At 36.1% G+C, this 14,197-nt stretch overlaps 2 protein-coding genes across 4 annotated transcripts; both read right to left on the bottom strand.

The window, feature by feature from the left end:
* Positions 1 to 154: 154 nt before the first annotated feature.
* On the bottom strand, positions 155 to 6,514 carry tspan4b (tetraspanin 4b). Its single transcript, XM_082166760.1, has 8 exons — positions 5,972 to 6,514; positions 5,039 to 5,108; positions 3,998 to 4,189; positions 2,443 to 2,517; positions 2,239 to 2,334; positions 2,048 to 2,161; positions 492 to 575; positions 155 to 404 (listed from the first exon to the last, which is right to left on the bottom strand). Exons 2-8 carry the CDS (start codon positions 5,105 to 5,107, stop codon positions 336 to 338), a joined length of 699 nt encoding a protein of 232 aa, XP_082022886.1. The 5' UTR covers position 5,108; positions 5,972 to 6,514; the 3' UTR covers positions 155 to 335.
* A 4,015-nt stretch (positions 6,515 to 10,529) lies between these two features.
* Positions 10,530 to 13,784, bottom strand: LOC309504724 (uncharacterized protein). 3 transcript variants are annotated; one of them, XR_014208151.1, is made up of 3 exons: positions 13,437 to 13,784; positions 10,725 to 12,612; positions 10,530 to 10,693 (listed from the first exon to the last, which is right to left on the bottom strand). XR_014208151.1 is itself a non-coding variant. In XM_082177969.1 (2 exons), exon 2 carries the CDS (start codon positions 12,464 to 12,466, stop codon positions 11,006 to 11,008), a length of 1,461 nt encoding a protein of 486 aa, XP_082034095.1. In that variant the 5' UTR covers positions 12,467 to 12,612; positions 13,437 to 13,784; the 3' UTR covers positions 10,530 to 11,005. The 3 variants fall into 3 exon arrangements, 2 of the variants coding, with proteins under 2 accessions (XP_082034095.1, XP_082034096.1); XM_082177969.1 differs by having other exon boundaries at positions 10,530 to 12,612; XM_082177970.1 differs by having other exon boundaries at positions 10,530 to 12,608.
* Between the last annotated feature and the right edge of the window lie 413 nt (positions 13,785 to 14,197).

Below are 14,197 nucleotides of genomic sequence, written 5' to 3'. Positions count from 1 at the left end.
ACAAATCATCAACTCTTAAACATTTAATTTATAGGAAATTCACACTGATTGCATGTTCATTGTAAGCAGTTATAAGGGTATTTAACAAAGAGTGCAATAATTCTAAGATTTACTTTTTCCACCTACTGTATACATTCACTTTATATTCATTTAATCTAAGTACAAATTAATTATTTAGCCTTTTATCTGGTAAATTAATTTATCTGAGATTCGTCTGAGCTTCTTCCTAAGTGCAGTACTGTAATCTATGTGCACATGCATATCACATCCAGTATCTCTAATAGGCAAGTCTGTTTAAACATTCATTACATATTCAGAATGGGGCGAAGGAAGGGTCAGTCCATGTATTTTTCTGCTCGTAGGATTTGGCAGTACATCAGCATGGAGAACACCAAAGCAAGAATCTGGAGGGAGAAAAATGCAGTCGCATTATACCAGTGCTTAAATTCATAATAATCAAAACTACACCAGATACACAAGTTTATAAGTACCTGAACGATTCCAATACAAACTCCAAACCCAAGCACTGAGGTGATGTTAGCCAGAAGCCAGTCCTTGGCCTTCTCATAGCACGGCTAAAACACATTTAAAAAACAGTTTTATCAGCCGGTCATTATCTCAAAGTAAGCCGTGACAGTAATCAGGGTCTCGATTTAATTTGAGATAATGACCGGCTGAAAGTACATCTTTCTTATTACATTAGTTACCAAATAAATAAACAACTGGACATGAAGTTTAAATTGTTGTAAATGTACTCTATCATTCAGATGTTTGGGGTTAGTAAATTCTCTTAACCCCAGTTTCACAGACAATGCTTAATGTAGTCTCAGATTAAAATGCATGTTTGAGGTGTTTTAACTGAAAGCAACTTGCTCTGATATATCTTAAAATATGTCAGTGCCATTGTTTTGTCTCAAGATGCACACCAGTAATGTTTTTTTATTTTTTATTATTAAAGTCACTTAAATGCCCCAATTGAACTAAGCCCTAATCCTGGCTTAATCTAAGCCCTGTCTGTGAAACCGGGCCTTTATGATTTCGAAAGACACTCTTATACTCACCAAGGCTGCAATTATCTGATCACAAATGCAGTAAAAGTAGTAATATTGTGAAATATTTTACTGTAAAATTATATTTTACTGTTTTCCTATAAAATGTTAAATGAAAATAATTTTTGCACTTTATCTAAATTAGGATATTTCACTTTTAATTTTAATTTTTCTGTTTGGCAGCCGAGTCAACTGTCCCTTTGCGCTATCTGGTGGTGATTTCAAGAATTACAATCCAGTATTTTTCTAATTTTAAATATATTTGTATGTAATTTGAGAAACCTGTAAACATTGTTTACTGTAATTTGTCATTAATAGCATAATACTACTTAAAATAACAGCTGAGATATATTGTTTGTAATTTTAAATTGTAAGTTCTGAGTACAATTTAAAATAAAATAAAACAAAATAGTTATTTTAATAGTTACAAAATAGGGATTTTTTTTACAGTGTACATTTTACAATGTAATTTATTCCTGTGATGACAAAAATGAATTTTCAGCATCATTACCCCAGTCTTCAGTGTCACATGATCCTTCAGAATAGTATACTAATTAATTATAATATGCTGATTTGCTGCTCAAAAAACATTTCTTACAAAAACGCATCGTTTCGCTTCAGATGGCCTTTATTAACCCCCTGGAGCCGTATGGATTACTTTTAATATGGATGGATGTGCTTTTTTGGGCTTCAAAATCTCAGGTAGGCTATACTATTCACTCCCATTATGCTTGGAAGAGCCAGGATATTTTCTAATATAACTCCGATTGTGTTTGGCTGAAAGAAGAAAGTCATATAGGCTACACATAGGAGGATGGCTCGAGGGTGAGTAAATTATGGGATCATTTTCATTTTTGGATGAACTAACTAACACTTTAACATATCAGATGTATGTAGGGTTTGTGCCAGATTTCATTTTTGGTTGCAATTATCAACCGTTGGCGGGATTTAGGAACGTGTGGTACTTAGCTGACCCTAGCCCCCAGAAATGTTCTGACCTCTTCCCAATGATGGCATTCTCCAGAAAGATTCCTGCAGCAGGATTCAGGAAGTTTGCCGCTGTTTGTTTTATTGTGCCAGTCGGTGTAGTTGCTCACGCCACAGCACTTGAACTGAAGGAGACAGAATCCATGATATACATTGAAGAATCTTAGTCTATAAATTTGTGACTGTTATAAACCTAACTCACAATCTTCTGCATGTTGTCCCAAGATTTTCCCAGCGCTTTATCTGGATCATAGTCCTTCATTCCCTCTCTTAGGTCATCCTTAGCCTTTTTGTCCAACTAAATGGACAAAACAGAGACAAGCGGATAAACAGGATGTAGAAGGCAAAGTGTTTTCCTGAAAGGAAAGGCTGAAATATTTGCAAGGCTCAGACGTTAGTCTCTTACCTCTTCATGATACACACTCAAAACCAAAATCAGCGCCATTTCTGTCAGGACTAGAAACAAGAGGATCACAAAAAACTGAAAGAACAAGAAAAAACTATTAGAGTACATGAATGACAACAATATTCCCATGTAGGAAGAAAAATATATTTAAATATAAAATATTTTTATGAACTCATTTATTTCTCTTAGGCAGCAATGAGGTTAAAAAAAAGAGCAATATAGAGACTTCTGCTTCCTCTGCTTCTCAGATTTTTATCCTGAAAAGTCCCATTCTGGTCTCAAATTTGCCAAGATCAATCAAATTCTTATTTCAATATGAACTAAAATATTTCTCATCAAATACTAATCTAAATTATTTGAACTATACTGCTATAGACACCAATTTTATGGTTCTGTACCCAACAATTGCCTCTCTTTTTTCCCTATAAGGAGAAACATTAGAGATGAGGATGATAATTGAACTTCTTCCAAATAAATTTTTTTTTTCCAAATATTTATTTTTTCATGAAATTAAAATGATTTAATTATGTACATTATATGTTAAATTAATATACTGCCGTTCAAACTTTTGGATTTTAAATGTTCTTGAAAAAATTCTCTTTTATACTGGCATCATGCACGGCAAAAATTATGTCATGCTTACCAGGGCTGCATACAGTAGGAACTATTAAAATATAATTACATTTTAAATAACTATTTTCTTTTTTAATATAGTTTAAAATGTAATTAAAGGTAGAGTAGGCAAAAACACTTTTTATTGGTTGAAACTCTCTTCATATCCTGATAGCAATCAATGACAGAAGTGGTCGAAATATTAAAACATGTACATATATCTTCTGTCAAAGTCTCAGGACAATTTTTTTTCTTCCAATCATTGGATTCGGTCCAAATGCAATGATACGATGTCCTACCTCTGTCAACACATGCATTTCTATACCTCCGCGCATCGGCTCACGCAGACATCACACGTCATCAGCGTGTTCTGTAAGGCTATGTAGAGTTAGACAGATGTCAGTCACTGAGCGCCACAGACAGTTCAAAAGCCTTTTACAGTTCCTCCTCGACCAAAACAACGAGCTAATGCTGCGTTCACACCATGTCGTAACCTTAATTTAAAGACGGCAACCCGTAATGTTCTACCCAGAGCTGTTCATGTCCTCTGATTTATACATTTCTATTTCAACAATATCAACGGCAAAATGAATCTGCAGCGTCAGGTGGTAGAAGTCCGAGTTCTGTAAGTTGTTTACGTACATTAATATTAAATGTTATGTGCTTTGAGAAATGAGGTGATTTAACACGATCTCTCATGACGCTTTCCTTTGCACGTGTTTTGAAGGAGCCGTGGCTTTGGAGACGCTCTGAGGGAAGGTGGGATCTTATGCTTTCAAAGCTAGCTTGCTATTTCTAGCCTCTCTGAAATTGCCTACCCTACCTTTAATCCGTGTGATGGCAATGCTAAATATTCAGCAGCTTTTATTCCAGTCTTCAGTGTCACATGAGGGCAGTTCCCACATTTGTTGTACTGATGTCAGTAAGGATCCAGGTACCTTACCGTCATCAATAGACACTTCTGCTCTTTTAGAGCACCAAGGCATCCGAGAAACCCTGTCACCATGGTGACGCCCCCAGCAACAAGCAGCAGGTTGGCCGCGGAGAGTGAAGGGAAGGACAGCGGTAGAGATGAAAACTCAGACTGTGTGAAGGCCAGCCACACCCCGACACCAAATAAACCACATCCTCCCAACTGCACAAACAAGCAGGTAAAGAAAAATAATTTGGCATCAGTTTAAGACAGGTCATTCTAAGGAACAAGTGTAGGCCTGCATGGCCTTTATAAACATAATGGGCTAATATTGAACATACTTGCATATGTGTTTAAATATTTGGTGTATATTTATTGAATAGATGGAATACACTTCTCGTATTTTAACCACTAGGCATCATACACTTGTCGACTTTGTAAACTGGGCATTATACTCTAAACGACTGAAAAATCGTTTAGCCTATAGTGTATGTTTCAATATTCTGTACAATCATGAAAAAAGAACAATACACATATTCCACATATTTTTACAGTGTACTCCAGCCTTCAGTTTTATGATTGACTGAGCGGCGTTCCATGACTGTTTTTCTGCATATGTTACAACGTTACACCCGTAGGTGGTGACGAGTGACATCATTCACTCAACGATTCGCTGAGTGAATGATTCAATGACTTGTTCAATGATTCGATGCACAACACTCACAGGAACGCCACTACTGAGATGCGTAACAGTTGGTTCTGATAATTTGGTCTTTGTTGGGACTCCTTTCGATGGCGGAGCAAAAATGAACAAAGTATTTGTGTAAGTTACTACGTATAAACTAACTTTTTGTTTGTTTACTGAACTGGTGTATAAAACCAATAATAGTTACGCTTGCGAATCTTGTTTGTCTGAATAGCATCATATCATTCAGAACAACATCACACTCTTGCTCCTGTTCGGTGGCAGAAAGAATCGTAGACGGGTTTGAAGAATATGGTGATGTTAACTGAATATAGATCCTCAAGCTGCCAAACTGATATTCTGCAGAAGCCTAAAACAGAACTAACCCAAAAGATGAGGTTGAAGATAAACATGAGGTACTTCACACAGCAGAGGCAACCTCGTGACACAGACATTCTGCATGAAAGAAGAAAGACAGGAATATAATCACAAAATGACGATATATAAACGTATTGTGTGTGCTATTAACGTGTGCAAACTTTCACACTCTCCTGAACTGTAGCATGGAGAGGAAGTGCTGTTTCCAGGCAGGAAGAAACCACCCTTGTGTTATACTGCTGATAGCATTAACTAGAAAGCCATTATGTTCCATGACTATACATACCTACTCATGTAGGGCCTCTCTTTTACTTTAAACTCAAAGAATATTGTGGACTTTGATATGCGCCACTTCATATTCCATGAGCAGAAAGCAACATAATCATGTTGGTGGTTATTTTGCTCTTTTTGTTCCACAGAATGTGGTCTACATGTGACCACAGAGCATATTATGGGACAAAATGTAAACATTTAAGCCCCCTCAAAGTTAGGCAGCACATGGATTTATGATCTGATTTCAGTGGTATGTCAGTAATGGTTCTGGAAATTGGCACCATATGTATGCGGGAATTATAAAGTTCTTAAAATATGAGATCACATAGAAACCTAAACATAACTTTAGTTTCTTGTGATTATAAATGCTTAGAAAACAGTGCTTGAAGCATACATCCACTTTTTTCTTTTTAAATTCAACCCTTTTTTTTAATCAATTCTGCCTGTCCATAAAATATATTTTTCTGACCTACAGTAAATGAAAAACACAAACGATCATCTATTTTATCAATCTATCTCAGTAAATCACAGGTTTGCACAAACTCGCTGTCAACAACATTGTTTTCTCTAGTCTGCTTCAGTAATGATCAAGTGGTTTGTAACCAGTACCCAAATCTATATATTTAATATTTCAAAATTTACATTAAACATCAATCCAATATAGTTACCTTTATTTAGGTGGAGACAGAAAAAAGTGACTGACAGGCAATTGAAAGGTTTCCAGGAAAAGAGTTGAGTTTTCACTGTGTCCTGAATCCAAAGCTTCCCGTATTGTCTTTTTGTTCTTACGTACGGATGAAGTTCATGAGATCTTGCTTTATTTATTCATTGACCGATATTATCCACATCACAGATGTGATTCCTCCAGTTCTCCAGGGTGTAAATGACTCTTCATACGTGAAAAAAAAAGGCTTCTGTGAAGTGATGAACTTAAATGATTGGTCATGCAGTTTCCAGGCACACAAAATTCTTCACAAGCTTTTCTTTCTTTGTTGTTTAATTCCTTCAGACTCGTATCATTTCTCTCTGGGATTACTCATGGCATTACAAAAAATATATATATATTTCTTTTTTAAGTTAACACAAACAACGTCAAAATATTTGTTTGCTTGTTAGTTTGTTCCCTAAACCTTAATTGCTAATTCCCGGTTGTCTTTGTCTATCTTTTCAGCTATTTACCTCCCTCTCTTGTTCCAAATAACTTCCAGATGTAGTTATCAGCCCTCCCCTCTGACTCTTTCCCTCTCTCCTCCTCCCGCTGGTCTCCAGAGAATCCATTCTTTTCCAAGGCCCTCCTCTCCTGAATCTTTCTCCCTCCCTCTTTCTCTTGGTTTTGTCCAAACAATCCTGATGGATGTGGCCAGCAGACACACATTTGAGGCTTTGCAGTCCTCTGTGTGTCTTTTTGTTTAGTCTTTAGATATTTAATCTATTAAACACTACTAACCCTTTGTAGAACTCTCAAACACTTTTTGTTATTAACATTTTGTAGTTGAATTCATTAATGTATTTTCCCATAATGTGAACTTGATACCAAGTAATAGTGATACCAACCAAATACAACATGTTACAACCAATCGGATTTGAGGGACAAGTGTACTGTTTATGTCAAGTTTAGGTTTACAACTAGGGATAGCTGCTTCTACATCAGTGTTGTTGATCTTCCTTTGATTTTAGGAGTAGGTTATGGTTAGGTTAGTTAGGTTAGGTCAACTTTATTATCCTCAAGGGGCAATTTGTTTCACAGCCAGCAGTAAACCATTCAATCAGCAAGAACAAACACATAACACCACAGTACACAAAAAGAAAGGGAAAAAGACTTCCATAAATAATTTACCTAGAATAATAAAAAAAATAAAAAAACTTGGTTAGGGTTAGGCTCCAGAGTAGGGAAAGGGTTAGGACTATGTTTTCATGCAGGAATGTTGTTCCAGGATCAACATTGATCCAGGAACATGTGTTACTTGGCCAAATCACAGCAACCATATTTATATATATATGCCTAAGACTTTTGCACAGTACTGTATGTGTATATATATATATATATATATATATATATATATATTAGAATACAAAAAGAGAAAGTTGGAAATCTTGTCAGGTGCTCCATCTGGTGGTCATTTGTAATAACAGTTTATGCAGTGGAATATGATGCCTCATTGATATATCATTATGAGAATTTGAATGTTACCCATATGAAAGGTTTTGCTGGTAATGGGCTTTTACACAATAGAAAACAATGTCTCCATGTTATGGATTTCACACTATGAGCAATTATGTCAGAAATACCAAAGGATGTAAAAAAAAAAAAACTGGTTAGATATTTAAGAAGAAAGAAAAACCATCGAGTCTGATATATTTTCAATCATTGTGCTTGGTTTAAATACATACACTTGTGGCCAAAGATAACCGACCTCGCACCCACCAATGGCATTCCTACACGTCTCTATTTTCTATTTGGCGCACTCCTTGCCAGATTAGAAGGGCTGCTGGCTTCTGATTTTTCTATAATTCAGATTCAGGGATTATAGGTGTAAATCTATTTCTGGCTACAGTCACATTTAGTTTTCAGTCATCTTTTTATCATTTCAGTTTAACATGTTTAAATCCATTCCACAGAATTCTATAGATTTTCCCACAAAATCAGTACAGAAAATATTGGGAAGTGTTTGTATTGAACAAAAAAAATATATATATATATATATATATATACAGCATATATAGGCTAATTTAGATCATTTGATTGTATTGTGCCACCATCCATTGATATGATATTTGCTAACAGTGAAAAAAAGCTAATTTTCTTAAAATCTTAAAACTTACATTCTGATAAATTGTGGTAAAGTGGTCATTTATGTTGTTGTTTTTTTCGCTAACAAAGCACTCGCGTCACTTAATTGAAACCACCGGAGTCACATAGATTACTTTAACGATGTCTTTCCTATATCGTTCTGGGCCTTGAATGTGTTAAGTTGGATCTCTATGGAGGGACAGAAAGCTCTCTGATTTCATTATAAGATCTTCATTTGTGTTCCAAAGATGAACGAAGGTCTTACAGATGTGCAACGAGGGTGAGTAATGAGTGACAGAAGTTTTGGGTGAACTAACCCTTTAAAGGTTAGCTGTTTATTTTAAACATAGGCCTATTGTGTGCCTTAATCAAGAGCACTATCTCTAACCTCATTCATTTACCCAAGTAGTAGCACAACTGTATCTTTAGATGTAGATAAAGATACAAATTATACTTTTTTGGTAATATACTTTAGATTACAGCCCGGGAAGTAGGCCTACTGCGTAATTAAGACGAAATTTACAGCGTAACTTTCGGTAATTATAGTGTACCCATGTAAGTATAAGGGAACAATATGCAGGAGAATTAAAAAATATTTATATTGTAAGTATTATAGAACTAAGGGGTCCTTATTATGATCCAACAATCTTACATTTGGGAGCAATTTAGCAAGAGCATTCACTGTGTACCTTTTTGTAAAATTGTGCATCAATACAAACTGTATAGGCTTTTTACAAATTAGGGTATCTATGTATTTCTACAGGTTTTTTTTTTTTTTTTTTTTTTTTTTGATAGCAAAAGTGCAGATGTTTAAGTTTGGGTTTACATGCACTCGATTACGGTGATTTGCTCTATAGAAATGCGCCTGATCGATGTTTGTCTTGGTTGGATACTGTCTATAATGCATTAAGATTTGTGACTGGATGTAAGGCATCAGTACATCATTGTACCTTGTACAAAATTACAAACTTCATTGTCAGAGAGGAGGCATACATTGGCTTATTTTTATTTATAAGTCTATGCTGGATATGCTTCCCTCTTATCTTTGCTCCTATACGTCACGTAATATCAGTTCTTATAATTTACGCTCTGGTAACTTGTACTTGTTATCTGTTCCTACGGTTCGTACAGAGCTTGGTAAGAAGGCTTTTAGTTATGCAGCCCCGGCCACCTGGAACACATTACAGACTGATTTGCAATTGTGAACTCTGATTTCTTTTGGTGAATTTAAACAACGCATGAAAGTTTTGGAAATAGATGCCATAAATTGTTATTACTGTTTTTAAAATAACTAAATCGTTTTAAACCTGTAGGTATAAATTGTACTTTTAAGTAGTCTGATGTTGTTTGTTTATGTATCTTGCACTGTAAAACATTTCTAACCCTCCCAAATCAAAAATTTCAAGTGACCGATAACTTCTACATTTTTCAATTGGCCCAAGTGAAATTCTTGTTGCAATAGTCTGTTAACATTGGCTCAATGAGAAATAATACGTCAGACTAATTAAAAAATGTAGATGTTATCGGTCACTTGAAATTTTTGATTTTTGAAATTTTCACCAGATGTGATTGTTGTATCATAATAGTAGAATAAGTACCCCTTAGTACCCCTATACCTCTATAATACTTACACAGTATTATATATATATATATATATATATATATATATATATATATATATATATATATATATATATATATATATATATATATATATTATTCTCCTGGTTGTTACCCCTTTATTCCCCAAACTTTACATGTTGTTCCCTTATACTTACATGTAAGTACTTTATAGGTACACTATAATTACAGGAAGTTACACTGTAAAATCATTTTAATTACACAGTACTTTCCGGGCTGTAATCTAAAGCGTTACCACTTTTTTTTTTATCTGCATCTATAGTGAACATTACAAATGATGAATGATGATTATTAATTAATGCAGAAATTATTTTGTCTTAAAGTTTGTTTGCTCACTGATTTATTTAAAAAATTGCAGACAAAATCCTGTCATTTCAATAGGAATCCATGTGATCTGCAAATTCTCATGAGGATGAAGGATTTTCCCATGCAAGTTTTGCAATAGGTTCAGTTTGTCATGTGAGTTCGCCATGTTTGATCAATAGCTATAGACCCTTTTTGAGCTATTTCATACATATGTGGGCCTAGCCAAATACCCACCCTTGCAGTCCTTGCACTTGACCACTTGTCTACTTACATGACGTATTTCCTGTATTTGGCCCAAGTGTTCAAGTATGCATGAAGAACATGTCGAACGTGTCGAACATTACCCAATACGATACACTTATAGTGTTGCAAAAATGCACATGTTTACAGAGCTTTTTTTATTTTTAATACTTGGCATTTTAAAATAAACTTCTAAATGTCTTTTCAGTAGTTCCTATGTAACAAAAAACACCATTTAAAAATTAAGATTAAATTAAAATTAAATTTTAATAAAGTTATAAAAAGCAGTTGCAAATGTGGTACAAAATACACAACCTACTCCTCTTTGGACAAATAAAATGTGCAACATATAGCAGAGTTCACACCACAGCTATAACGATAACGGCACAGAGAAACAATATCGTTGGAGTCACTTTCAGAACGATTTTATCCGGCTGATGAACGATAAAAATATTGACAGCCAATCAGAATCCATCCATCCAATATCGTCCGCTGGTGAGGACACTAATATACAATAGTTATCTTTATAGTTATCGTTCTTGGTGTGAATGGGCCTTGAGAGTTTTAGATCATTATACATTGCGCCATTGTTCATAATGAATTGTGATGGTCAAACAATAGCCTATTTACAAATCTATATTACCCTACTTAGTCCTTGTTTGATGATGTAATCAAGATGGTCAATTATATAAAATCCTTAATATTCATTCATTGAAGAAGTCTATTAGACGGCTGTGGTGAGACAGAACGTTTCTCCTCCGTTCAACTCCTTCTCTTCACTTTTGTCATCTCCTTTTTGTGTCTTGTTCTCTGCCAGTGTTTCTCCTGCCTTGTTTTCGGCCACATCCTCATCTATGTAAAGCAGAGGTTCCTGCTTCTCCCATTTCTGCGCCTCTTTAGTACCTTCCCCACCCACTCCACCATTAGACATGTCACCTTCGTCCAGGGCGGCGAAAGTGCTGAGCACCATATCGTCTCCATCCTTTTTCCCATCATCAGGCAGAAGACCCTCCTGTACTTCAGCGTCACATTCAACCCCCGCCTCCAGATTCACAGGCCCCGCCCATGCGTCATCCTCCGCCCCTTTTTTCTTCTTGGAACGTTTACTTTGTCCATTCACGTACATGGGGTCAAATGTCCGTGAGGCGTTTTTCTTTCGCCGTTGGACAAACAGAATCATGCCAACACATAGCACACACATGACGGCCACACACACTACGATTATTAATAACCAGTTTGTTTGCATGGGAAGAAAACTTTGCTTGACATTTCCACCGGTGGTGACAGCGGTAAATTGGGTGGAGACTGATTCGTCTTCAAACGCCGATGGTGAGTGCCCTTCAGGAGTAATTTGAGACAACTGTGAAGATGATGTTAGAGTTGCAGTGGAGGTTATTGTGCTGGTCTCCTTGGGTTTGGACGGGGACGCAGTCCAGTCTGCGGGTTGTTGAAACGTTATGGATGTGGGATTGAGGGCTTCTATTGAATCAGTAGACATAGGATCAGCTGCTGGGGTGATTTCATCTGTAGGATGTTCTTTAGGACTGGTCAACTCAGAAGAAGTAAAGCCAACAGTCGTTTCATATTGACGTGTGCTTGGGGCAACTGAAGTTATTTGTTCAGCTACTCCTGTTTCCACATTAGGAGGCATGTTAGTAGTGATCATTGTGGTCTGCTCTATTTGATCAGGTGTTGTTAATTCAGGAGCAAATTCTGCTGTTGTTTGTTCAGCCTCATTACTGACTGGCATGAAACTCACAGTTTTTTGTTCTTCAAGCATGGTGCTCGATTGATAAACAAGTGTGGGAGACAGATCTGGTGTTGTCTGTAGTTCAGTGACATCATTTATGTGCAGCAGTGGTCCAGCAGTGGTGCTTTCAGAACTGAACATTTCCAACACCACAGTGTTGTGATTCGGTACTGCGGTGGTGATATCTGTCTCTATTGACACTTGTGCATCAGTGAACTTGAAACAGGCTCCAAGAGCAAGATACAGCAGTAAATTCTTAAAAACGAGCCTCATGATGCTCATACTACTGCCTGAAAAGTCTTTGTGCAAAACAAAATTGCTCAGGTGAGCTGATGTCTTTGGAGATCCACTTTGAGGCTCGAGAATGTGATAGAAATTGTAGGAAACCTCCAACACCTGACTATATATTAAATGAAAGCATCTGGCAGAAGTCATTCATTGTTTTGTTTTTTTCTTGTTCTCTGTGTGCTTGGTGTTCTGCTGAGGTAATCTTGCGTGGATCTGGGCCGGAAAGTTTTACACACCCCTGTTCTTCCTTTTTCTTCTCTGTCTCTCTTTCAGTGTAGCACAAGCAAATCTAGCTTTGAAATAAACATGTGACACAGTAAAAAAGACACCGGAAGAAAAAGACAGTTAGTCACCAAATTATTACTCTTTTTTTTTTGGTTTAAATTGAAAAAAATATACATTATATAAAATATATATTAAAAAGTTCTAAAGTTTGGGGTTCATAGGATTTTCTGAATGCTTTTAAAAGAAGTCTCTTATGTCCACTAAGGCTGCAAAAATACAGTTAAACAGTAACACTGTTAAATGTTATATCAACTTTTTTCTATTCTAATCTTTTAAAATGTAATTTATTCCTGTGATGCAAAGCTGATTTTTCAGCATTATTACTCCAGTCTTCAGTGTCACATGATCCTTCAGAAATCCTTCTAATATGATGATTTGCTGCTCAAGAAACACTTGCTATTATATTATATTTTCCTATATTATCAAATTATTTATTTATTTATTGCTAGAAGGTAGAATTAAATTGAATGTAGCCTACTTTATTTTATTTGAAAGATGATTTTATCCAAAGTGACTTTCTTGGGAATTGAGCCCCATGACATTGCCGTTGCTAGCGACATGCTCTATCTACCAGATGAGCTGCACTTCATTTGACGGGCAGAATGGAGGTACGTCCACAGGTTATTTCAGTGCACATTTACCATAGTTACTAGATGTGATTTGAGTGTCACCGTGACGTTAATGTTTCTCCAAGCTGCATGTAGTGATTTTTTCCCCCGTTCTTTTTATGTGGTCTCCCTGCTCTCAAGCATCTTATAACATCACAGCCACAAACTGGTTACAGTTTGTCTCCCATTTGATCCCTTTATGAATAAGTGCAATTGCCACTTACCTTCATGCCTCTGGGTTAAGTCACTGCAAGCTCCAACCACCAAGACCAAACTGCACATGTGAAAATCTACACACTTTCGCATGCAGTGCACACCTATATCCTGTTCATTTCTCTTCCTCTCTCACTCCTACATGCCCTCTTTCATTTCTCCTCCCTCTGAAGATGTCATATCACTGCCTGCATCTGGACGAGAGACGCTGTAGCCGAAAGATTATAAAACGTACAAAAAAGTACTTGATATAGTGTACATTATTATCTGAGGCTGAAGTAGAAAAAGAGAAGCCATGGCCCTGATGGGAAGCTCAGGGTGTGTTGACACTTCTGTGGGTTTTGACTCTGGTCTGTCAGTACAACTGCTGTTAAGTGCAATCGTGTCTTTTTGAGTGCATGCGTGTATATGTGCACGATATGTGTTTGTTGGGTGGAGGGGGGTATGGCAAACTAAGAGAAGTGAGAAATAAAAAAAAAGAGTAAAGTTTGCTTAAACTATTCTGAGAGACGTATGTCCTGCCCTCTCATTTTTCTCAATCTAAGTAACGAACACAGGATTTGTTAAAAAATGTATATATTTTTTTAATTTAGGCATTTTTACATGCGCGTGATATATTTTCTTTCTGTTGACGTTTTACTTCACAGTACTTATCACTATCATTTCCTCATTCTGAGTATACTTAACACTTTTTCATGGCATTGTCTCTCACTCTTTTTAACCACTCATGCACAACAGAAACTTGCATTATCTGTTATAGATCTCTCAAAAT

The sequence above is a fragment of the Leuciscus leuciscus genome (genome assembly GCF_965113295.1).
Source record: "Leuciscus leuciscus genome assembly, chromosome: 1".
In the NCBI taxonomy this organism is placed as follows: Eukaryota; Metazoa; Chordata; class Actinopteri; order Cypriniformes; family Leuciscidae; genus Leuciscus; species Leuciscus leuciscus.
Note: the sequence above shows the minus strand (reverse complement) of the source record. Positions and strands in the feature narration are given on the sequence as shown.

Excerpts from the sequence above, each read along its gene's own strand:
- LOC309504724 (XM_082177969.1), bottom strand. The coding sequence starts at position 12,466 with ATGACTTCTGCCAGATGCTTTCATTTAATATATAGTCAGGTGTTGGAG.
- tspan4b (XM_082166760.1), bottom strand. The coding sequence starts at position 5,107 with ATGTCTGTGTCACGAGGTTGCCTCTGCTGTGTGAAGTACCTCATGTTT. Across the intron at positions 2,518-3,997 it reads AGAAGTGTCTATTGATGACG|TTTTTTGTGATCCTCTTGTT; the intron begins GTAAGGTACCTG and ends TTGTTCTTTCAG. Across the intron at positions 2,162-2,238 it reads GGGACAACATGCAGAAGATT|TTCAAGTGCTGTGGCGTGAG; the intron begins GTGAGTTAGGTT and ends TGTCTCCTTCAG.